Below are 24,892 nucleotides of genomic sequence, written 5' to 3'. Positions count from 1 at the left end.
AACTAAATTTGCTCTAAGTCCATTCTCTGTAATTCACCAGGAAAGTTACTCTAAGGATAACAGGGGGACTTACAAACTGTCCACATCTTAGCTGTCTATGCAGTTCTTATCCACCCATCCATTTAGAGCAGCAATACCACAGCTAGGAGATGCAACTTGTCACACTTCTTTTTCTATTAACCAAAAACACAAGTAAAAACAACAATTGGATTTTAGGGGTAGTATTTATCAGTCTATGTAAACAATAAAACAGTAAATGTAACACTAGATGATTTCACTTCATTTTTGTAAATCACAAGATCTACGTAGCAGGAAATAGTTTTAAACCTCAGATTTTTAAACTTTTAAAAACTTAGAGAAACATTCAAAGCACATTTATAGGGAGATCAATTAGCATGACTGCTGCTTGAGAGCAGAGCTGTGAAAGTAAGTATTTGAGGTCAATCCAAGCTCTAGAGTAGAGAGCAAGTCTTACATCTTCCGATTTAAATGATGTTTCCTTTTTAACACCTGTATGCCTTGCCACTGCGGCTGATTTCTGATTTTTTTTTTTGACACCTGCAGAGAACCAGTAAAAAAATGAATCGTCCTACCTCCAGTTCTGTTTCACCAAGTCAAGTTAGTGCCCAGTCTGTCTGCTAAACGCAATTATTTCCTGAATGCAATAGAGGACACTGAAGAACACATATAGGAAATCCAAGGACCTCCAAATGCAACAACATAGAAATGACTTCTCCTTTTTGTGAGCCACAACTGTTTTGAAAACTTTGATGATTTAAAAAAAAAAATCATGGCCATTTCAATGCCAGCTGAAAAAAAAAAATGAAGCATCTGCCATTCATTTATTTCTTCCTTACAGTTCTAGGAAGACTTCTACCTCCAAAAATAGTTTTAAATAATCCTAAGGCAACCAACAGCATTATCAGGAATACAAAAGGAGTTGACATAGTCCAAATAATTTTTTGGACAGAAAAACCTACAATGTATTTGGTAATGATGCACCTTTACTGCGCATCTGCAGTCACTCAGTTCTTTAGTTTACTTCTGCGTGCAAACATAAGCAACCTTTAAATCCTTATTATTTCAAAAAAGTCTCAGGCACAGACCGAGGTGCAGCATTACTTCCCAAAGCACAGAAACACTTTCATGAATTCATAGCCCACTCCTAACATGTCTGTAGACATGAAAAAGGGTATTTGACAGAAAACCTGAGAAAACCACACAGAAGCAGCATCAGGAATTCAGTGGAACAGGTCAAAGTGTAGATGACATGCGGGATAGCATCCCCCCAAGACAAGGCAATTAGCATCATCACTGCCTTTATGCACACGCAGAAACTGATGAGACTAAGCACATCGATAAGTGACTACAGAGACACGATAATGGCTGGAAACTAACAGGATTAAATTAAAGAGTACTTCAATTTTTAAAGGAACTTCTCTAGTTAAAAATCACTACTACAAAAACTTAGAACCTGAAAAAACAAACTGAGGTCTGGATATACTAAGAGCTTCTAAGTGATCTCCAATAAAGTTATTTTTAACTTTCCATCTAACCTGATTTCTCCGTTTACTGATTTACAGTTACCATTAGTCATCAAGGTAATCCCTCAGGGACACCACCCTGTTGGAAATCCTTTGACAGCTCAGAAAGTCCTCAGCCACAGGAAGGCCAATTAAAATTCTCAAAATATTTTCTATTGTTTATTTTTCCAAATAGTCCTCTCAGTTCCAATCTGGGAAGCAGAACTAAAATTGTCACCTCTACCAGCTCCTGAAGAGCGAGTGGAGCTCACTGGAAAAGAAAAAGAAACCCTGGAGATGGATGCCCAACATGAGAGAGCTGCGTGATGAGCGTGCCAGCTACCAGGACTGGCAATTTCTGCCTTGCAAGCAACACAGAAAATCAATCTGAAAAAATAAAAGTGGTTAAAAATAACCATCATTCCCAGCCCCAACTGCTCCCTCAGGACACAACCCCAGAAAAAAAAAATAAAAAAAAAAAACTCAAGCACTGCCGCAGTGGCACAAACCTCCCGAGCGTGGTGGGACAGCAGGAACCACGTGGTGCTGCCTTCAAAAAGAGCAGTTTCCAGCAGCAGTGCCCGATTCACCTTGCAGACTCCCAGCTCCGGCTTCCATCCTCATCACGCCCCACTGGAGTGCTCTGCCCCATCGTCTGGAGCAAGCAGGAAAAACAGAGCAATTTTGGGGACGCACTCATGTATGGTGGAGCCTCTGGCTGCGACGGGAGGGAAGCAGCTATCCTTTTACCAGTTATCACCATTTATGAAAATTAATCACTGAAAAGCAGTTTAAAACAGCCTAACACGTGACTTCTGTTCACGTGTGGCCTGGTGTTGGTGCGCTGAACCCCCTGTCTGTGCTTACAGAAGAGCACAGCTTCGACGCGAGCCCTCCCACCCGGCACCCACGCGGGAAGCGGCATCCGGAGGGGACGCACTCAGCCACGCAGGAAACAGATTTTAGAGGATCTGTGGAGAGATGAGGCCAGTAGGACAACAGGGCAGGGAAAACAGCTGAAAGGAAGAAAAAGCATCAGGAAAGAAGCTAAAGAGGAAACAGATGCACCGGAGGGATGAGAAAATACTGGGGCGGGTGGGGGCAAGGCAAATGAAGAAGGTGAAAGTACCAGCCCAGCACGAGGGTGGAGGGAGCAGAACAAGCTGCAGAACTGAGATGACTCAATGTGAGGGAGAAGTAGAGACAAGAGGAAAGAAAAAATCCCCCCCTAAAAAAAAACAGACCTGTCAGAGCAATGCCTCTTACTAATCACAGAGCAGCCAGGGCACCCAGTTACAATAAGCGAGATCAAGCCACCTGAGTCAACGGAGAAAAATGTGAAAAGTAAGGCAGATTGAAGAGAGGTTATCACTACCAGAGCTGACAGGAAAATGAAATATCCTACAGTAATCCTAACGCTTCAAAATCTGCTGCTATTTCAGATCAAGATGAAAGGCATGTTCAAGTGCAAACTTCAACGTGACTTAACTGAAACACTGAATTTTAAGGTCAAACTCTAATGATACTCAGCATGAAACAGGAAAAACTGAATACTGCATTTCTTTTCCAAATAGCTTAAAGAACATCTCTCAAGAATGACGTTCCTGCAAAGCCTTCTGAGGTTTAATTTTCTTGCAGACCTGCTCCACTACGGGTTTCACAAACAACATGAAACGAAACCACAACTCCTCACTAGAATTAAAATAATGCATCACTCAGGAGTCGGATTTCCAAACAAAGATTTTTGGGAACAATTCCCCAGGCCTGAACTCCCACAGCACAGAAATGGTAACCGAGTTCTGAGATGGAAAGACCAAGCCCTTAACTAACGGCAACCACCAGCAGTGGGTGTGCGCAGAGAAACCCTACCAAACACCAGTTCTGCCCCAAAGGGGAACATTTCATCCCTTGGTCACTGCTAACCCCAGGCCACATGATTTCATGGCCACCATTACACTGCTGATAGAAAAAGGACCTACTCCTTCCAGCCCGTGCCTACCAAGGGGTGCTAAGAGAGAACATTACAAAACGCACTCCTCGTTTCAGGTGTGTGATTTTTTTTATTATTATTATTATTTTTAGCAGCTATTTTCTTATATTTCTCCCATTCGGAGAAAGCAAACAACTTACAATTTCTTCAAAAAAAATCCAGGAATCCTATGCCATTGTAATTGGGAATCCCACACAGAACTGCAAGAGATCTTTTTTATTCCTTAATAAATATTTTTAACACTAGACAGCAAGTCATGTTCCACGTACTATTGCTAAAGCTTTGTGCCCTTGAAACAACATGATGCACTATGGGGCTTACGAGCTACAGAAGCCTAAATTCTCAGAGAAGCGAACGTAGATGATATAAATTAACCAGATTTCCCAGGGGTCTGCGAAGCTGCTCAATTACGGCTCGGCAGGTCCGGATCTGAAGCTCTCTCCAGGCTGCTGCTCTGGAGCATGCCCAGCACAGGGGAGCCGCCGCTCAGCTGCCCGCACGGCTCGGCTGCTCCTGCCTCCACCCGTGCCCTCACTCCCTCACGTCTGCAAGTCGCTCAGGTCCTCGTCAAAGGCTTTCATCTCTGCCAATCAATTTACGAGGGTCTTCCGCAGGAACAGGAATCCACAGGACTGATACAGCTATAGAGGCATTACAGTAGGGTTACTGGAGCCGCTTCCGTAACGCTTCGTAAAGCCTGCAAAGAGACTGCAGCTGCCAGCATGTTCGAAGGCACAGTCCTTCTAACTAACAGCACCACTCAAAGACACTGCTGGGAAGAAGAAGTGTGGAATTCAACCTCAGCTTTTACAAAGACTGCCACCTGCTCAGAGTATTTCATGGTGAAATCTGTGGCCTCAGCACAACCCACAGGAGACACGCCACCGTATGCAGTGCTGCCGGGCACAGCAGCAAAGTGACTGAACACGGGCCCTGAATAACTTGCTCATGGCTATTTGCAGCAATTCACATCAATTCACATCTTTTTGGTGGATAAAAAGCACAGCAGGACATAAGAGGGACCAGACAGAGCTCAAAAATGGCTCAGGTGAGCCCCATTTAGGGCTCCCAGCTTCCACAACGTCATGACATTTACACACCTGTTAGAGCCCACTTGATGTCTGAACACAGCCTCTGCTTTTTAAAATGCTCTAGGAATGTCCTAAAACAGAGAGCCCCGTGAGGACATACATCCCCAGCAAGCTCCCTGGGCGAGGCCAAGCACTATAACTTCATGCCAAGCTTCCCAAAACCTGAGAGTGATCCACAACAAGCAAGACAAGAGGAAAAGCAGGTGGGAAATCAAAGCTCAACAGGATTGTTCAAAAAATTTTAAATAAGCAATTGCCAGTTCAGAAGTACACTATACAACCTGAAATACCACCTCACTCTGTCCAGAGGGTAAACCACTAAAAGAAAGTGAAACTTAAATGTTCCCTCACTCAACTTGGTGCAATTTAGCAAAACCAATACTGCTCTGAAATGCAGAACTTAAGCCTCAAAGAAGCATGAAGCGGTTTTCAAAATATCTGCCTAAATACAAATTATGTTCTCAAAGACTGCAGGAAATTCTTTTTCAGCCAAGCAGGCAGCAACTGACCGGGAGCCCAAAGGCAGCAGCATGCAAGGGCACTTCCCAGTCTGTCTGCTGGCTCGAGAGCTGAAGGAGCTGCAGGCAATAGCTTCCATGGCCTCGCCGGTGTTCTCTACTTTCCACTTGTTCTCCCAGATAAAGACATTCAAAGCTTGAGCTAAATCCTACAGATATGAGTAGGATGATCAGCGTTCACCCTGAGTTACAGCTCACATGCTAGGACTACGTCATCACTGCACCTCCACCCAGAGAGGCCTAAAATCTGCCGGGCACATTCGTGCAGCAATGCTGTGCACCTCTACCTCCTTTAACCAACCCCACAACAGAATCAGACGCACTCACACATCCCGAGTAATTCAGAGGGGAAAACAACATGGCCATCCTTAGCTGATATAAGGCACTACCGCTATGTGAAGCAATAGTTGGGGAAATTCACAGCCGATCCCTAGAGTATTTAAGTGTAATTTACTTCTAGACTAAGCAAAACAGAAGAAACTGACAGCATCCTCAGAGCCTGTGCGTTATTACTGTATTAATTTAGAGTGTGGGCAGTCAGTGTTTTAGCACCAGGTTTCCTACCTGACAGTGAAGCCAGGCTGCTCTAGCAGTCAAAGGTTGCAAGGGCCAAGCTCTAATGATTCCGCTTTAGTTTGCTGTAAGGCTTCTTCTCACGTCTAAGTGATGTGAATGTAAAAGCCACCAATGGTACAAGGTATCCTAAGCATAGATTACACAATGCATAGCCTTACATAACTGAAATGAATGAATAAATTTGATCGTATCAAGGATTAAATGGCACATCTAAGGATTTTGGCAATACAAATCATCTTATCCTGTTAAGCTTCACCAGTTAAAAACACGCTTTAAAAACACTTCACTTTGGTTGTGGAGTTGGGTTTTTTGTTTTGTTTTTCAGATAACATGTTGTTATAGCACGAATGTCAAATATGCATTTTGTTTGTTTCTGCAAGACAACCAAACCACGTTCCCTATATCACCTAAAATACCTTTCAAGTGATCTTTAGAGGAGATAAAAGTAGCAGAAAAATAGGTAACGGCAGATTAACCAAATCCCTACTAACCAAATATAAAACAAAATTCTGATTAAAAGTAAAGGTAACTTACAGGTCCAAAGTACCTATATCATAAAACAAGATAGCTGAACGTCATTTTCCCAATTCTTTTAGTTCATACTTGCAGGTCTGCAAGTGTTTTAAATGTACAAATTGTGATGATACTGCTACATTACACAATTTGTGACTAAGGTTTCATGTTCTGAGAACACAGAGAATCAAATATCCTGTTAATAATCCTTCTGTGTTTCATGTTACCAACGCATTCACTATTGTCGTTTAATACAGGATGAAAGAAAGGGTCATTCACTTCCATTTGCCTGAAGTACATGTTCTCACTTGACAACATACTGAATCGGAGTCAGCAGCATTCACTGAGCTTTGAGGGAACATCTTTCTCAGAAACATAAAAATTCAAAACATTACTATAAAGATAACAGTTTAGATTACACTTTATATATTGCAAACAGCTGGTATTTTACAATGCCTGAAGTCTTAAACTTGTCAAAGCAAAGTAAGAGGAAAGGAAAGGTAGCTCCAGATGATGCTGAGTAAACTGGAAAGCACACGGAAAAAAATAATAGACATTTTGCCAAAGTATACATCAATTCATACTTTACCTTGTGAAACAATTTCTGAAGTGCTGAAATAACACAGAATAGGGTAATGGGAAACACTATTGTGGAATATTATGGAATAATATGGAAGTACTACGATGCTGCTTTAGAGCAATAGGAAGGGAAATTAAAAAAAAAATCAAAGGTTTTTGGTGCAGGGGAGTTGTTGGTTGTGTTTTGTTTGCAGAACTACAACCTTAGTATTGGGAGGAGCAAGTTCAAAAACTGACCCCTTACAGAGTATCAGGCAATACACAAACTTCAAGGTAAGACTGCCAGTGACCGAACAAACCAATACATCTTCCTCTGTACTCAGAGGTCCCCACGCAACGCAGGGCATGAGCCAGGACCTCCCTGCCTGCGTCCAGCCACGAGCCCCCTCTTTCCCGGCACGCAGGAGCTGACTGCAGCAGACTCCCTGAACCCCTCAGGCAGCCAGCACCACTCCAGCGGAGGACACTCTTCCCCTGCCCAGCTCCTTCACCACACACAAGCAGTGTTCCCGGGAGCCCTCCCTGCCCATGCCTTACCAGCCCGTAGCTGCTGCCACCAGCCCTCCTCGCTAACGCCGCCCTCGCTCAGCTCAGCCCGTGCCAGGAGCTGCAGCCTCTCACTCGACAGCCCTTTCCCTCCTACCCCTCCGCACTGCCCTCTTTACACTTCCAATTTAATCTTTACACCTAGAATTTATTAAACTCTTTTGACCCTCAAAGCAGAGGGGGAAGGACGAGGGCGAGAAATCCACGACCCTTTATCTTGCCCAGGCACAAGCTGTACTGAGGCACGCCGACACCCAGCGCTGCAGTCCGGTGACAGCCTCCTGGACGCGGCCGAGCCAAGGCAGCACGTTACGGAGCGAAGCAGCACGCCGTCACTGAACGATGATCCCGCTATCATTACAGAACAACACGGCATAGCCAAGACTGGTTTTCTGCATTTAACGAGCCATAAATCTTAAATCCTACTTTCAGTCCTCTCTCAACATCCCAAAGCATCTCACAGGCTGATACACCTTTAGATCCATCTCCCGGCTTTTCCTGACCATTCTCTCCAGTGCATACTAGTTTCTTCTCATTGCTTCCTCCTACTTCTTATACGCCCTTTCTCTCTCCCCTTGAGCGCTTTATATTGATTCTTTTCTTCTCCTAAACAGTCCTTCTTCCCACTACCACAGGCACCCCACCTTTGTCGCACAAGGAAATAACCTGGCTTCTCCCCCACGACAGAGCAGCACGCCACACACAGACACTGAGTGCAATTATCTGCTGATAACCAACACTACAGCATCTCTGAGAAGAAACCAGTACGAATATCTTTCCTATTAATGCATTACACAGCTCCCAGCCCACTAAAACTTTGTGCAGGAGGTGACATTTTAGACAATTCTTGGCAAGATGCATATTCTGCATGTAATACCTCTTAGATAAATATAGCATATAAAATAAGCTTTACAGTACAAATATAGCACAACTGCAGTCTTCCCTTCCCCCCGCAACCAAAAATAATCAACCTGAACCAAAAAATATTATGGCAGTTTTCAAATATTATTTTCTCCATCTTAAGGTAAGCAGAGCCACCTACAAAAACTGGGTCACTCGCTTTCTGTCAGTGCTTTTCTTAGCACGAAACAGAGGTCGTGTTAAGGTTTTGCTTTGAGTAGGTATTTGTTCAAAATATCTTATTTACCAAGTCCAACCTGCAGAAGATGCACATATGTATGTGTCATATGTGTGTAACATATATCCCCTATGGATAACATATATCCCCTATGGATAACATATATCCCCTATGGATAACATATATCCCCTATGGATAACATATATCCCCTATGGATAACATATATCCCCTATGGATAACAGTTCTCCTTCAGATTAATCATTGAAATAAGGTCAACTGTTAAAGACATTAAGTGGGCTGATGTACCAACAAAGAAGCAAATAGATTGAAAAGGTTGAAAAGTTCAAAAAAATGAAACCAATTACACTGAACATACAGTTTTAAATAGCTCCGAGGTGTTTGTTTTGTTTTACTCACACTCTTATTACACCTATAAAAACGGAACCAGTTCACAGATTGTTGTTCAAGCCCAAGAGGTTTGGCAGTTTCAGAACAACTCTCTTAATCAAAATGCATCTTTGTGGGCCCTCCTTAACTCAATAAGCTAGCTGCTACCATAACTCTCTGTGTGTTTGCTTGTTATCTTGCACGCCAGCTGTCTCTATAAGATCTCTCTGCCCCAGGAAAACAGAGTGACACCCCGTGACTCCTGGGAAGGGCACAAGCACCACTCTGGATCTTTTCTATTTTCTCACTCAGCTCTTCTGGTCCCCCCCCAGGAGCCCAGCCATAAGTCGCATCCTCACGCACCGAGGTCAGCAAATCCACTTACACCCCAGCCTGCCTTTCAGGCAGGGATTCACAAACTGGTGGCACAGAGTCAAGAGATGCTTCCAGTTTGCTCCTTCGCACGTGATAAGCAATGTTTGATACCCGATACTTGACATGCTCTCCTAGGCCAAGATTTGGAATAAAAAAGCAAGTGGCTTTTTCTCAATGCTCAGATGCCACCCAAAAACATCACACAGATATAACAATCGTGAACTTTCTTGCACTACACGGTCACACCAAATAAATAACTCCCTAAAATTAGAAGACATTTGAACTTGTAATACAAACCGAGGGATGTTTTGTTTATTTTTATTAGAATAATAGGAAATAGTTATTTTTAATATTTAACCTATGTCAACATCTCCTTTAGTGAACTCCCATGCCAGTATTGCACTAAGTGCAGTTTTCCTGTTGAGCAATCTCTCATAAGCTAACTAAATGCCTTGCAAAAACTATTTCAAAATGAGTTTACAAAGTATTAAAGATAGAAGATAAGCATTGAACAGATGACATCTTCTGCAAATCCATTGTAATCCACTGATTTAGGTTTTAAATTTCTGTTGATAAATTATTCAAGTTCTTGTATGATCAAGATGAAACATTAGGATTAGTACTCTCTGTTATGGATCACTTCTATTTTTGTTATTTTCCCCAGCCTACGTTATCCACGAAGAGGCATCTGGGCCCAGTGACTGGCTGCAGTGAACAGCTCCCACAGAAGACGCCGCCGCTCCATCCTCGTCTCACCGCCACCCAGCACTCGTGCTGCGCTTCAGAGGAAGCCTGGCCACGCAGCAGCATGCCACTCACGTCTGGGCAACCTGTTTAGCACATTCCCTCTTCCAGCTCCCTTCCTACTGGCTGCTTCACTCTTCACATGGTAAAGAGCATGCCTGCAGTAAGACTGCTTTCACAGTCCCAGGAAGGAAGGCCACTACCAGCTCTCAGGTCTCAATCAGACTCCCCTATAATTGGTTTTCAAGCCCAGAAGACATTATGTGATCTGTCTTCAGAATTACCCTCGCTGATCGCACATGCGCTGGACGGAAATGACAACTGGTGGTGCTAGAGCCCTTCAGAGGTCAGACAGTGAAGTGCTCTGCAGCCCTGACACAAGAGCTTTTGCTAGAGGCCACGCACTGCTGTTCTTCTCAGTCACAGTGAAAAAAATGGACGAGAAAATCCCTGAAGCCAGCAGCTCCCATTCTCACACACAGCCCACGTGCCATTTTTCACACACGACCAAGCACTGTGCCACGCCAGCTTCTAAGGCAGAAGGCAGGCAGCGTTCAGCTGGAGACCCAGCGGTGGGAGATCCATTAGCACAGCAACAAACCCTGCTACTCCTTCATGAAGGCGAGGTTCTGCCTTTCCCATCTGAGGCTTGCTTTCTGCATAACTGACTCAGTCAGCTTTGTTCTTCAAAGGACAACTTGCAGTAACCAAATGTATTGTCACAAACACAGAAATGCAGGCAGCAACAGCCAACATCCAAATAGCTTCTAAATCTCTTGTTTTGCCATCTAGAACCACGGAGACACTTCTGTTACACAGGCATTATCTCCAAGCAGGCAGAGGGGCTGAATCCACGGCTTTCAGGTGCATCAAACAGACCACCCCTGAGGACAGCTGTGACAAAGTGCGTGGCTGGTGGTGGCACCAAGACATGCAGTTCCTGCCTTGGCCAGCCCATAAAACAGCCCATACCCACTGCCTTTAGGTCAGGCATGTGTCTGTGCAGCAATATCGGGCACCACGAGCCTGTTTCTGCCCCTGCCCCGAGCACCAACAGCAGCTGAGCAGGACTCCAGTTCCACCGCACGAGGCCCCCCCAGCGAGAAGCAGCCTCTGCAGAAACAACAGCAAGCACAACCCCTCTGCACTTCTGATGTAGCTTTTAATGCGTTACCAGGATCTACAGAGCAGCGCTGATGAGCATTACAGACATCTGATCTGCCACATTCACTCTGAAACAAAATAAACGTGTAACGAAATGGAAGAGACTCGGCTCTCCCGTCAGAGCTAGCGCCTACTCCCCGGCCCGCCTGGGGCAGCACCACGCGCTTTCCTGTTCTTCAGTGCTGGTGACTTCAGAACTAGCCCCCGAGCCATGAAAACTTGGTTCACAGAGAAAGGCCTGACAAATGTCAGCAGCAGTACAAGCTAAGGCACAAATCAGGCAGTCTACCTCCCATGAGACCCATTCGTGGAGCATTCATCCACCCTCTCATTCTCTGGTTTTATTGCTCAAAAACTGCTGCAAGAATCCCCTGACTGTTCTAAGACTGCGCAGCACAAACAGCATCGGATCATGGTGGAGGGGAACCATAGCTCAATTTTAGACCGCACGGAAGGGCCACGCGAGGTTCAAACAGCTCAGCTAAGCAGTACGGAAGCGGCAGCACATTCAAGCAGGCTACCTGATCAGAGGCTGGGAATATTTGCATCCCAACGCCACATCTGCTGTGGCACCCCATGCCTCCAGTGCCCATAAATCACTGCCTCACAAGGAACAGAGCATTACCTAGTGTTTCTACATGCCCCTGAGATCCTACGGTACACCAAACACGTCAGTTTATTGACAGGTGTTATTCTGACAAAAATCACTAAGGCTCAACTCTGCACACCCCAAGTAGCTCAAAATTAATCATCTTAAAGCCTCTGAGAGTCAGCATAAGTTATTGCTAAGCTGTCTTTACAGTCTCAGCAGCAAACTACAAGCAACCTGCCGAATTTCACCCAACTACATTTTTAATGACAACATCTGAAATTCTCCCAGAACAATTCTTTCCAGCAAAAAGTACCTCCTCCAAGAGACTTTTCATTAAACCCCCCAGAACCTCACAAAGATCAACAAACCCTGATCTCGCAGAAGACGAAGGTAACAGGAAGGTAGGTTTAGCCACTACAGGTTTTGATCCAGCAACAGTTCCCTGTTTGCAAAGGTGGAAGCAGCGCAGGGCAGAAACGCACCGTGGCAACAGCAGCCGGCAGCACCGCGGAGCGCAGGTTCCTCGGGCACTCAGCAGGCAAGGGGCAGATGTTGGGGCTGGGGAAGTGTCAGTGTCCACACTATGCACATATAGAGCTCAAGTTCAAGCTATGCATCATAAATAATCCAAGATCTCCAACTACAAGCCATAGTTCAAAAGCTCAGAAAAGTAAATACAAACTTTAACAATTCTCAATGTGCTCTAATCAAGGAAGACAAAGTGTTTTGATACTCAAAAGAAGCAGAACCAGACCGCCACAACTTTTATTCATCAAAAATAAAATTAAGTGATGTTGGCCCAGGCAAGTAGCATTAACCTCTAATTGCAGTTGATTCAATTAGCTATCCAAATAACGCTGGGTAATATCATGAGGCCACCTTTTGTCCATTATAAACAGGGCAGGAAACCACGTCCAACAGTTCGTATGCAAATTACAGCTCTGCAAGCTCAGGTGAAAAAGGGTCACTTTGGCAGCAATCTAACCATAATGAAGACACAAACCAAGGCTCTGGCACAGTTTATCAAGTCCTGATTCCCTCACGGGGCTGGAACAGCGCACAGCACGTGAGAACTTCCCCAGATTCATTCCATTCACGTCCATCGCCCTGCCCAAGTACCAGCCCCGCGTGCCCAAGCCCGGGAGGCAAGGCAGCTCTCCGTGGGGCTGGGATGCCCGTCCTGCCGCCCAAACCCAGCACCGCGGCCTGGCAGCTTTTGCCCCAACTGGCTGAAACGCGCCTGACGCTTTTTTTCCCCTTTTACACTGACAGAAAATGGCACTGTAGTGGTAAAGCGCAGATGTCAGAAAAGGGAATTAACAAGCCAGAAGATAACTGACGCTGTGGGTAAACACAGACAAAGAACGTTCCTCCTAGAAGTACAAAATGCTTTTTGCTGGCGTCCTAGACGCGAATGCTTTTACACGTATGGGAAGGAGAGTTGCCAGTGTGAGCTGTTACAGCGTGCTGGCTGTTTCAAAGCACACCAAAGACTTCCAAGTTCAGTTCCCCCTCAGCCATCTGCTCGTGTCCCCGCTCTCAGCGGCACCATAGGTGTGCGCGATGCCTCCGCAGGAAGCCCCGCAGGAGCCTCCTCTCCCTCAATTACCAGCATCCCCTCATCTCGGCACCCGAGACCGGCTTCGAGGCAGCCACAAAGCCCGGCTCCTACCTAACAAAGGCACCCGGCAGCGGCCGCCCGGGGAGCCGCCGTGCGCCCCGACCCCCGGGCGGCAGAGCCGGGGCCCCCCGGCTCCGCTCCGACCTCCGCCCGCGGAGGCTGAGGCTGAGGCTGAGGCCGAGGCCGGGGAGGCCCCGAGGCCGAGGCGCGCCCCGGAGGCCGCCCCCGCCGTGCCGCAGCCCCGTCCCCCGCCCGGCCCGGGGGCAGGCAGCCTGCCTCCCCGCCCCGCAGCCCTCAGCGCCCCCCGCACGCACGGCCCGGGGTCGGCCCGGAGGAATTAGGGAGGTGGGGATGCTCTGCGGGCTGCCCGCCTTAGGCACCGGGGGGCACAGGAGCCTTACCCCCCGTCCTTCCCCGTGGCGGGGGAGGGCAGCGCCCGGCTCTCCTGCCAAGGGGGGGGGACGAAGGCAGCGCCGGGACCCCCAAGCCCCCCGGCCGCACCTGGGACATCTGCGGGCGCAGGTTGATCTCCTTGAGGTTGATGGAGTGGCCGCGCAGGTTGTTGAGCAGCTGGCAGAGCAGCACGCCGTCGCGCAGCGTCTGCGCCAGGTCGAAGACCTGTGCCGTGTCCCAGGTTACCCGGTGGTTGGGCGGCAGCACCTTGCAGCTGATCAGCCACTGCCCGCACTGCTTCCACGGCTCCATCCCGGCCATGCTGCGGCCGCCCCGGGCCCCGCGGCGCCCTCCCGGTGCCGGCCCGCTCCCGCCGCCCCGCTCCGCCCCGGGACCGCCCCCGCCGGGCGGAGCCCACCCGGCACCGGGCCCCGCCGCCCCCCCGGGCTCCAGGAGGCGCTCGGGCAGCGGCAGGGCTCGGCCTCGAGTGGAAATGGCCAAAAATGAAGTTGGCTGCACGCAGAGCTCTCCCCATCTCCGTGTCAAAAGCCAGCGCTGCCCTCCTCCAGCAGCGCCGGGGACTTCTCAGAAAGCAGTCTCTTAGTAGGACACAAAACATCTTCCCTTTTCTATTAAAAAGCCTTTTTTTAATAACCAGAAAACACTTCAAGTGTTATTAATGTGCCACTCTGAGGAAAAAAACAATCCAGTGTGAGAAAGCCTTCCAGCAGCAGAACACAAACATGATTATCCACAGCTATCCCTCATTTTCATGTCTCCTCCCTTAAAAGCCTGACACTTAGCGCTTTCTGAGCAAACTAACCCCACAAAAGCTCTTAATAATTTCTTCAAGAATTAATATGATATTTCTGGGAATGGATTTCAAAAGCTGAGGCCTAACAGCCCATCTGCACGTTTAAGCTGTTTTAAAATGCTGCTTCACCTTTTCTGCGAGTGACGGGCTTGTTGTTCCAGACATTTTCATCAAGATCCTGGCTTGTATCAGGAATAGTGTAGCCAGCAGGAGCAGGGAGGTGATCGTTCCCCTGTACTCTGCTCTGGGGAGGCCGCACCTCGAGTGCTGGGTTCAGCTTTGAGCTCCTCAGTACAAGAAGGACATCGAGGCCCTGGAGTATGTCTAGAGCAGCGCTGCGAAGCTGGTGAAGGTTCTGGAACACAAGTCCTGTGAGGAGCGGCCGAGGGAACTGGGGTTGTTTAGTCTGGAGAAGAGAAGGCCCAGGGGACCTTATTGCTCTCTACAACTACCTGAGAAGAAGGTGTGGGGAGCTGGGGGTCGGCCTCTCCTCACAGGTAACTAGTGATAGGACTAGAGGGAATGGCCTCAAGTTGTACCAGGGGAGGTTTAGGTTGGAAATTAGGAGACATTTCTTCTCAGAAAGAGCAGTCAGGCATTGGAACAGGTTGCCAAGGGAGGTGGTGGCGTCACCATCCCTGGGGTTGTTCACAGAAAGGTTGGACGTGGTGCTTAGGGACATGCTTTAGTGGGTGACATTGGTGGTAGTGTGATGGTTGGACCAGATGATCTTGGAGGTCTTTTCCAACCTTAATGATTCTGTGATTTTCCCCAGTAGAACATGCTGTTAACCCTGGATCGGGCACGGAGGTCTGCTCACCACGCTGTGGGGCAGCTGCCCCCAGAAGCAGACGAACCAGTGGGATCCGCCACCCACGACACCTGCGCAGTCACCCAGCAGACAGCACATCAGCTAGGTGTGACTTGCCACTAATTAGAAGGCACAACAGCTGCTGCAGGACATGGGGCACAGTGTTTGGTTCCTCACTAGGGAGGTACAGAGCCACCAGCAGCCAGCCTGCTCCCCAAGACTTCCCCAGCTCTGACCGAGCGCGCAGGGAGCTCACCCAGCTGCTCCACACAGGCCGGGCCGGTCAGAGCAGAAACCCCCATTAGCACAACACAAACCCGATGTAGCAGTGGGAGGGTTTTGTGCGAGCAAGAAGAGAGATCCTCAATCCAAAGTATCAGTGGCAGTGCAGCTGAGCTTCAAATCTTCAGAATAACGTGCACCCTGGAGAGCACGACCCCAGTGTGGGTGGTGTCTGCAGTTCCCCTGCCTCCATCCCAGTGGCTCCCTCGGCCGAGCTCGCCTGTGCCGCAGCTCCTGGGCAGCAGGTGAGCTTGCAAATCACCAACAGGACACACAGAGCCGGACTGCCCACAGCCAGGCAGAATTAGAGACAACTCAGTTCCTTGCTGACATCAAACAGGACTGAAGTTAACTACCTGAGATCATGTGGTTATCACCGCCCAACAGATTGAACTTCAGAGCAGTTTGATCAAGAATACAACAAAGCACTGTCTCGTAGTAAGATTTTTTTTTTTTTAAATCTGCAACAAGTTAAACACAAAATGGCACTTGAATAAAAAATTTGGTGGTGCCCAGGAGCTATCCCCACTCAGACTGAGGACATTCATAACGCTGAAGCCAACGCAACAGGCAGCAAAGTAAATAAATGAAAGAAACAGAAAAACATCAGCACTGTTATCTACACCCCCACTTCAGCTGCCTGCAGCCAGGATCAGTGATACAGCAGCACGCTCAAGGCAGCATAAGCTGTTGGGATGCTTTTGCAGAAATACAGAAAAGCAAGCACCATTCTGATTTATAAACAGAAAAAAAAATACACTTCAGGCAAGTTTCTCAAATTGATAAGATCTTTTTACATGGTTTGTTAGGAGCAATCCACCATTCCTTAATCCAAGCTTCCTATCACTAGAATTTGTGGGCTTTAAAAGCAGTATGTGGAAGCAGACATCTTATAAACCTATTCTGGGGTTTTAAATTGTTTGTAGGTCATAGGCTGTTATACTGAAGCGTAAGAACTAAATTACATTCAAAATACAGCAGAGGAACAAAAACATATCGACCAAGTGCCATTCCTCCAGATATATTAAGGTTATGTAGCTGGCCATGCTTAGTAATGGCAACGTGAATGCATTGAAAGGGAAATAAAAGTCATCACTGAAATAACCACTTGTGCACTTAAGTGGAAGAAACTTTTGTGGGAAGCGTTTGGCTGTCCACACCTGCACTGAGCGTAGCTTACCAACGAGGACACCTTGAAGCTTACTGGAGACTCACACGGAGAAGAATCCATATCTCTACATAAACTCCAGAAAACCAGCTCTGCAAGAAGTTGTGTGCTTGGAAGGAGGGAAGGGGCAAACAGAAGGGGCAAACAGGTGAAATTCATGGTCAGCGCAGCCTTGGTAGAGCAGATGCTCACTGCTGACAGTGGATGTATAGACACACATTCCCTTTCCTCTTGCAGTATTTCTCCCAACCTTCCTCACCATCCTACATTGCCCACAATCATTTAGTGAAGGGTGTTTGATCTTTGAATTAATCCTGAATTTGTTTGGGTCCAAGAGCTACTTATACGTTGACCATTTTTGCTGTTAACATATGCAAAAAAAACACCATAACTGAAATATCAAGTACTTCGATGAACCACCTGCTGAAGACATACTGAGACATACTGGAAATTTGACTTATTTGCATCCTGGCTTCCTCCTCATACTCCAAGAATTGCCCAGTTGGAGGGTGCTCCAGATGGATAGAGAGCCCAGTTTAAAAGTCACCTCAGCCCATTCCCTCCACTAGGACAGACTGATGCTCAAACCTAACATGGAGGTCTCAGTTTAGGTTGCTCAAAAAAGCTCACATTATTTTACATACCTTCTTCCCCCCCTTAACACATCAGGAAACCACTCACTGAATTAGTTCATCTTCAGATTCTTAAAACAAAACCAGCAACATTAAGGACTTGCATTCCTGCATTCAAAATACTTCCAGTCAACTACATAAAAATAAAAAAAACTATTAAAGAGCAGCAAGTCTGAAGAATTGTACAACAAAAAGCACCCAGAAAGAACTCTTGCATGTTTTTTCTCTCCTTCCAAGCAACAACTGTCTCTTTGCTGGAGACATCATAAATTTGTTGCTTTTACTCTTTACCCTGTGCTGCATCCGGTGAAGGTGGCGACTCCAGCTCCTTTCTTGTTACTTTATTGAGAGGAACTCAATTAGTTTTATAAGCTTTATCATTTCTGGCTCTTAAAGTTTTCCTGTCCTCTGACAATAGCTCAAGTGCATTTTTGAATAACCCAGAGAAAGCTGGGCAAGCTGAAGTGAAGCACTGCCCTTGTTTGTGGGTACTAAATGCCTGCGTGCCAGCTGAGCCAGCACTGAGCTCATGCTCAGCATGTCTCAATTAGATCCACTTAATTATACTAGTAAGAAAATTCAGTTACATGCAGTTTGCAAGAGAACAGAAATATACAGCCTTTGTCTCAGACGCTTGTATCGTTATCCTGCTTGAAAACGCGCCGGGCTAACGTGGCTCCTGGCCAGAAGCTTCCCTTGAACCACACTCTTTTTGGCTCGAAGTGAATAATCAGGAGGTGGACAGAGTCCAGCATTTCTCAAGTAGCCTGCTCATCTTGCAGTAAAAGTAAATGACGGTAAGATCGCTGACCAGCATTCTTCAATAATTTGCCTGCCACTTAAATGAATGTGGATCAGGATCTCCCGGGTGCACCAGGCTGTATCCAACTGTGACCAGCTCCAGTCTCAGAACTACTGCGGAAACTTTGTGGCAGAAAGAAAAGCAGTGCTGCTTGATTGTTAATTATTTGTTAATTGATTGTTAATTGATTGTGTTATCATTAAAAGTCTTACACTAATCAGAGACTTTCAGAAAAATAAACATTCTAAATCAATATCTGAATTTCAGCAAAGCACTATACATTGCTTTAAAAAGACTACTTCAAGTTTGCATGGAAAGAATCATAGTGACTTGAAATCTAAATGAAACACTGAAAACAAAAAACAACAACAAACAAAACAATAAGCTGAAAGGATGCGTGGAACTGAGCAGAACAAGAGCTGGTATTGAATTCACTTTTCAGTAGAGACCTGAAAGATGCCGTCAGTCAACATGTGTAAACGTGTAGATAGTTATGAACTAGGAGGAATTGTCAATGCCATCTGACACCGGATGAACACCAAGATGCTGTTTTTATTACAAAATTGCCTGGATACTCAAAATGCATTTGAATGTTTGAGAAACCTATGAGTATACAAGGGAAGATCCATCTAAACCAGTCAATGTTGAAGTGTTGAAGGAGTCACGTGGGCTGCCTAGATCTAACAGCTACCTACCAAACGATCATCTGAAAACATTTACTTCATCTACTTCCCCTGCCAGAAATCTGCTTTCCACTGAAGTCAACAGAAGCTTGATTTCAATGGGTACAGAATCTTTTGTTCTATTCCTAACATACAACATTTGATTTCTAGAAACCAGAACTCCACCTTTCTAAAAACCATTCATACGAAAGGAACAATGGTACGTCATCTGTTTGAGCTGAAAAGGGTGGAATGTAACTGTCAACATGCAGTCACGAATTTTATAAGGAAAACAAAGTTAGAAAAAAAGAATTTGTTATGTAGTACTTTACAACATTTTTAACCAAAATAGCAAAAAGGCTGGTGTCTTAAGAATCCAAGCAACTTGAAGCAGTAAAGAAAATCGTCACCTTCCCTATGTCTTAGTAAGTCCATCTCAATCTCCTCTGACTTCACTGATGCCTCTATCCAATATTCCCATTTCTTACCCCTTCCCCTATTTTACCTCCATTGCTTGTCTTCCATAAGTTGTTCTCAACAGTCTGATGATGTTTTTAAATGCAAAATCAGATCAGATGACAGGGTTACAGGATGGTGAAAACACCTCTTTTCACTAAAGATAGGAGGAGATGTAGACAAATGTACTTTTCATGGTCCCAGATGACAAGAAAGTGATATTTTTATGAAAGGTCAAGGTGTTCAGGTACATGTAACTGAGATATGAGTGCAGAATGCTACAGATTGGCAGGAAGTAAGCCCTAAAGCAAGGAAAAATAGTTTTTGTTTGTTTCCATAGTTTGTTCAGAACCCCAAATCCAGAAAGATTTTCCTGCAGCTTTGGATGAAAGCATCAGTTGCTGGAAGAGATCTGAATATAAGGTCCAGGAAAACAAAAATCTCTACCTAAAGCTTGGAAAAAATCTGAAAAGCACCATGCATGAAATGTCTACTCAAAGAGTGAAAGAATATTTGAAGCAACGTTTAATAACTCTATTGCTAATAGAATATTATTTCAAAGTTAATAGTATTAGGCAATTGAATTTTTCATATCCTACAGTCAAAGTTTACCACTAGTCTCTAATCTCATGCTGTGCTAACAGCTATAGTAAATAGGGCAGTCACATATAATCTCAAAGACACTGTTCCAGTTATTCCACCTACAGTGTTAGACCTTTATTTACATACTAATCTATGTTCAGCAAATGAAAGTTACCTTTTATGCTCACAAGTCAAATATATTAATGCTTTTTAACTGCAAAACTGCAGAATTTATTTTTAGAGATGTCAGCAGGCAAAGTATTTCTAAACACTTCAGTAGGCAGCACAGCTTCACCTCTAATGTCTCCTGTGCTTGTCACTCCTCAGGAATAAAGAATATAAATATTTCAGAACACACTGCTACCTACTTTGTTAGTCTCTCATAATGAGTGTACTTGGGCAGTGCTCATCTAATGAAGCTGGGCCAGTGCTAGACTGCAGATCAGCAAAGGCTGAAGAATTCGGGGGCTCTTTATTCAGTCCATAGGGATGGCATTTGCACTACCAGGGACAACGGCACTAGACTAGGGCCCGTACCTAATCGATGCCATTAACCCTGGCCTACAGTTCAGAAGAATAAGCCACCACAAGAACAAGATACAAATCTTGAAAACTGGCCTCTGAGCGTGTTGAACTTCCATTTCTGCAAGTTCAGTTTTAGAGCCTGCTCCCACAGTGACAACAACAGACAAAAAGTGTCTTTTATCTCACGGCCATCGAGTCCCACCCACTATGCTGATATCAAAACTTCCCCAACCCTGGTTGAGAAATATTGCTCAAGATAAAACTATCCATGTGAAGTGATGATTTAGAAACAAAGGTTTCAGTTCAGGACTGTCACGTGGAATAGTGTCAGAACCAAGATACGCTGCTCTCACCATATCAAAAATAGTGGCAGGCATTTGCCAACATAAAGCATTTGAGATTTACCCATCTGAAGTCCAAGTGAAGCCTGGCAAGTTGTAAAACTATTACACCCTCCCACCTCTTTTTTCTTATAGTGCCCTTAGCACTGTACCAGGACTCAGGTAGGAGTGAAGGTTCATTACTGGCTCCAAAAGGAGCAACAGCTACCTCCTGCTTGCTAATAAACCTGCATAGACCCAGGTGTTCTGTGGGCTATTATCTCACCTACAGAAGAGTGAGGAGTGCCAGAGAACAGCTCTCAGAAAAAAAACTGGTTTCTGGCAGGGGGGAAAGAGGCAATACTCCCTGACACAACACAGGTTATTCTGAAGGCACAGGGAATAACATATAAACACAAGCTGCCTTAAAGAGCATGACAAGATAATACAAACAACAGCCAAAGACAAAGGTATGGCCACCCAATGACAGAAGTGTAACAGCTCTGTCTACTACAGAGCTGATTTAGTAGACAAAATTGAGAAAATGCCCTTTCCAAGCACCACTGAGCCTTCCTCCCATTTTTGTTCTTCCACATTTCCTGCAGCCAGCCCTTCTTACGACACTGCATCTTGTACACAACGCTCAAACAGGGAAAGCTTTCAGCACCCGGGTACCAGCACCTCCCTCAGCCTCTGTGGATGCTAACCACACAGGACCTTGGCACAATTTTAATTGCAATTAAAAGAAAAAAACATCTATGATATGATATCAAAAGGTTACATATCCAAATTAGATGAACCCATGCCAATATTACAAAACAAAGGAATAACAACGTGCCAGCAAGCGACAGAAGGACATAGGTACAACCACCAGGAACCAGTCCTCTGCAAAGGCTGCCAGAGCTGCAGCAAAAGCCAACGCTACCATCATACAGTATTTCCCTGTCCTCCAAGCCCAAATTCTGCAGAGTTGTACCTGCTGACTCCTTTCACAAGTATCTGCAGCTACATTACCTGCTTCCTTGGATTTACAATGAAGTTGCATAAACAAACAAACACAGGCAGGATTATAGCACTTGAGTTGTTGGCTTTTCCCTATTTCCCTTTTTCCCAGGGAGGCACCAAAGGGCAGATGCAGGCAGAAGTCTGGCAGTCAAGGCATTGTGCTGGATCCAAGGCCAGAACAGGAACCCAATGACCAACCACCAAGCACCCACCCCAGAGGCTGGGCAAAACAGCAGCCAGCCCCAGAAGCCAGTATTTAGTCTCCTGGGAGAGTAATAGTAGGCAGGTGGCCCAGCCTGCGCTCACGGCCAGCTGTGCTAAGCCAGCTGAACTCACTGAGGTTCCTGGTGGCCGGAGGACAGCCCTCTTGGGTGGCTGGGGGAGCACAGGTTAGCTTGAACTTCTTGACTGAAGGATCCTCTTGGAGTGCTTTGGGCTATGTGATACAGTGATAGACTGCCAAGAAAAGGAAGATGTGCACATACAGCGACTTCACTGATCTCACACAAAGTTATTAGATGAGTTAATCAAGGTACTGGCAAGTCTTGTACCAATGTGTCAGCCCTGCTAGCTTGACACATCATCTTCATAGAAAAATAAAGTGTTTTTTGTTTGTTTGTATTTTCTCCAAATGCTTCTTGTGTTATAAATGCTACTACACAATGGTTTGTACTGACTGATCCAGTATCACTCTGCACTATGTGTAGGACACTGATAATCAGTGCCTTCACCTTCACTGGTTGTGACATTCCCTGCAGCAGGAGACAGCACAAATAATGCTGGTGATCATTTGATCATTCACCAGTTGCTGTTTGCAGGTGGCGAGTACGCAACGAGTCTGCCATGAATCTGAAAAGACAGAAGTACAGGGCACTGAAATGCGTTGTCCTTTTAGCACAGCTGATAACGATAACTATTTGCTATTCGGCTGCAAAGTTGCCCAAAGGCTGCCTTGGACTGCAGTTTCTGTTTCTGAGATCCCAACCCAAGTCTCAGAAACCCCACTGGGTAGCCAAAGGCAAGAGAGAGAACTTAGAAATTCACTTTTTTTAGAGGAAAGGGCACAAAATAAATGGGCATATACAATGCCACGCTTACAGTGTCATTTTCCTCTGCAATTAAAAATAAAGAAACAATAGTATGACCACATTAACATTAATTTCCTCCAAAATTAGAGTGTGGAAAAGTTGGATTGCATAGATCTAAGTGAGAAAGCTCCCTTTCTGGATTGGAATAACACTGGAAACATTTGGCACAGCCTTTCACTGCCCTTTAAAGCATTTCTTTTGCTGCCCCTGCGTAGAAATCCTGCAGCAGCAGCCGGGTCTGGGGCCAGCAGCCGTGCCCAGGAGCGGCTCCTCTCTGCTGCTCTCCGCCAGCCATTGCGAGCATTTAGGGAAAGAGTTAAGCAGATGTCAGCCTCAAATTGCACAGCATGATAGTCTGAAGACTCTTCCTTGTCTTCACTGCAAACTGCTGGATGGTATTTGACGAGATAACGGATTAGCCCACTGCTGAGCCACAGCGTCCTTTTGGATGTCACATTTTTCAACAGGTAGCTCTGAAAAAATGCAGGACTGGAGAGGCTGGTAGAGCCTGTGAGTCTGTTGCAGCATTCACCATGCAAGAGGCCCGCATTTCTGTTTAATTTAGAATTAACTAGATTTCTAAAATATTCCTTGGGATATAAGAGGTGTCTTTGTTTAGGTTTGTGTTGGAATTTCAGTGCCTGCGAAAGCAAGAGTCTGAACTTTCTCCCCGTTTTCAGGATAAGCTGCTCATGGCATTTTACAGAAATCTTGGTTCCTCCTTGGCAACCTCCCCCAGCACCTGTGGGTTTTTTGGAGGCTTTTCCTGCCGAGGAGGGGATGTAGGAGGCCGGTGGGGGAGCGCACCCCCACAGTACCTTCAAGGACAGGCAGCTACGTGGCTGCTCAGCCCTGCAACCGCTGTGTCCTGGGCCTGCTGCTAACAACCCCTCTGTGTGTGTTAGGGGCACTCTAAATACTGAGATACATTCATGCCTGGTGAAAAGTGCTAATTTCTGTAGTTATACTAGGCATGAGTTTAAGTCACTATATCCCTTTAAAATTGGCCAATTGGGATTAGTTACAGGAATGCAGTTAAGCTCAGATATAATGCTTTAGTGAGACTAAAGCCACTGACGGATCGCATTTACAGCTAAGAAAAACAAACTTGCTAACCAGACACCAATCCAACAAACACAAACGTATAGCAATTGTTAGCTATTGGAACAGCACGCTTGCATTTGACACCTTAAACAATCTGGAAGATCAACATAATGATTACTCTAAAAGGGAAAAAAAAAAGAAAGAACATGTTGGAAACAGCTGTTAGGAAACAGGAAGGTTTTAAGCAGATGGTTAAAAGTGTCAGTCTGAGGCAAAATAGAGCTCTCCCTGCTGCTGAATGAAAATCTCCTTCCTGGTTATAGCCACCGTACCTGTGTGCCTGCCGCACTGGTCTCCGATCAGTACGGCCCGGTAGATGCGGGCTCACGGCACCTGTCCCCACGTCTGTCCCACAACACAGCGTGCAGCGCGGGGCTGGATCCTGCCGCCTCTCCCCAGCCCACGCCCCCAGCCCAGCTCCGCGGTGCGCGGCCAAGAGAGCTCCAGGGCAGGCCATCGGGGCACCTGGGTGCAGCAGCGCCGCCTCTGTGGGAGAAGTCCTGGCCCCCGTGAAGTTGACTGAGTTTTGACACTTGACTTCAGCCGGGCAAACGTGCCCTGGCCGGCCTTCTGTCCTCTAATCAGGCTGTGTCCTCCTGTTACACCGACTCAAAAGGGAGATTTCTCAGAAATAATTTTACTTTTAGGTACTGGAATACAGCAATTGCAAATGTTCAAAAACACTTCAATTAAAAAACAAATCATGCAGCCAGCTCTAACTTCATGGATACTGTTTTCACAGTCAGATTCCCGTGTCGGACTCACTGCTGTGAACTGCTACCGCTGCAGTCCTGCATGCATTCAGTAACGGAAGGCGGCTCTGGGAGTCTAAGAAGCCAGGCAAAAAAAGAAGTAAGTGAGATGAAAAAAGGACTTTCCAAAAACTGAGAAGCAAAAGCTGGTGTCAGAGATAGGCACGGGAGATTACCCTCTGACTTATCACAAACCGAA

The 24,892-nt window shown here is 46.0% G+C and overlaps 1 protein-coding gene across 3 annotated transcripts in view; it reads right to left on the bottom strand.

Annotated features, from left to right (window-relative positions):
• VAV3 (vav guanine nucleotide exchange factor 3) overlaps positions 1 to 21,979 on the bottom strand; it is a 175,078-nt gene extending 153,099 nt beyond the window's left edge. For 2 of the 3 annotated variants that reach the window (XM_080603585.1, XM_080603586.1), the window contains exon 1: positions 13,799 to 14,081. In XM_080603585.1, the coding sequence (XP_080459711.1) occupies positions 13,799 to 14,011 (213 nt within the window). In that variant the 5' untranslated portion in view covers positions 14,012 to 14,081. Of the gene's footprint in view, positions 1 to 13,798; positions 14,082 to 21,758 lie in introns of those variants that run through there. The other variant, XM_080603587.1, reaches the window with a different exon arrangement.
• Positions 21,980 to 24,892: the final 2,913 nt, after the last annotated feature.

This window comes from Anser brachyrhynchus (assembly GCF_964034855.1).
Source record: "Anser brachyrhynchus genome assembly, chromosome: 8".
Classification (NCBI taxonomy): domain Eukaryota; kingdom Metazoa; phylum Chordata; class Aves; order Anseriformes; family Anatidae; genus Anser; species Anser brachyrhynchus.
This window is presented reverse-complemented; position numbering and strand designations above follow the sequence as displayed.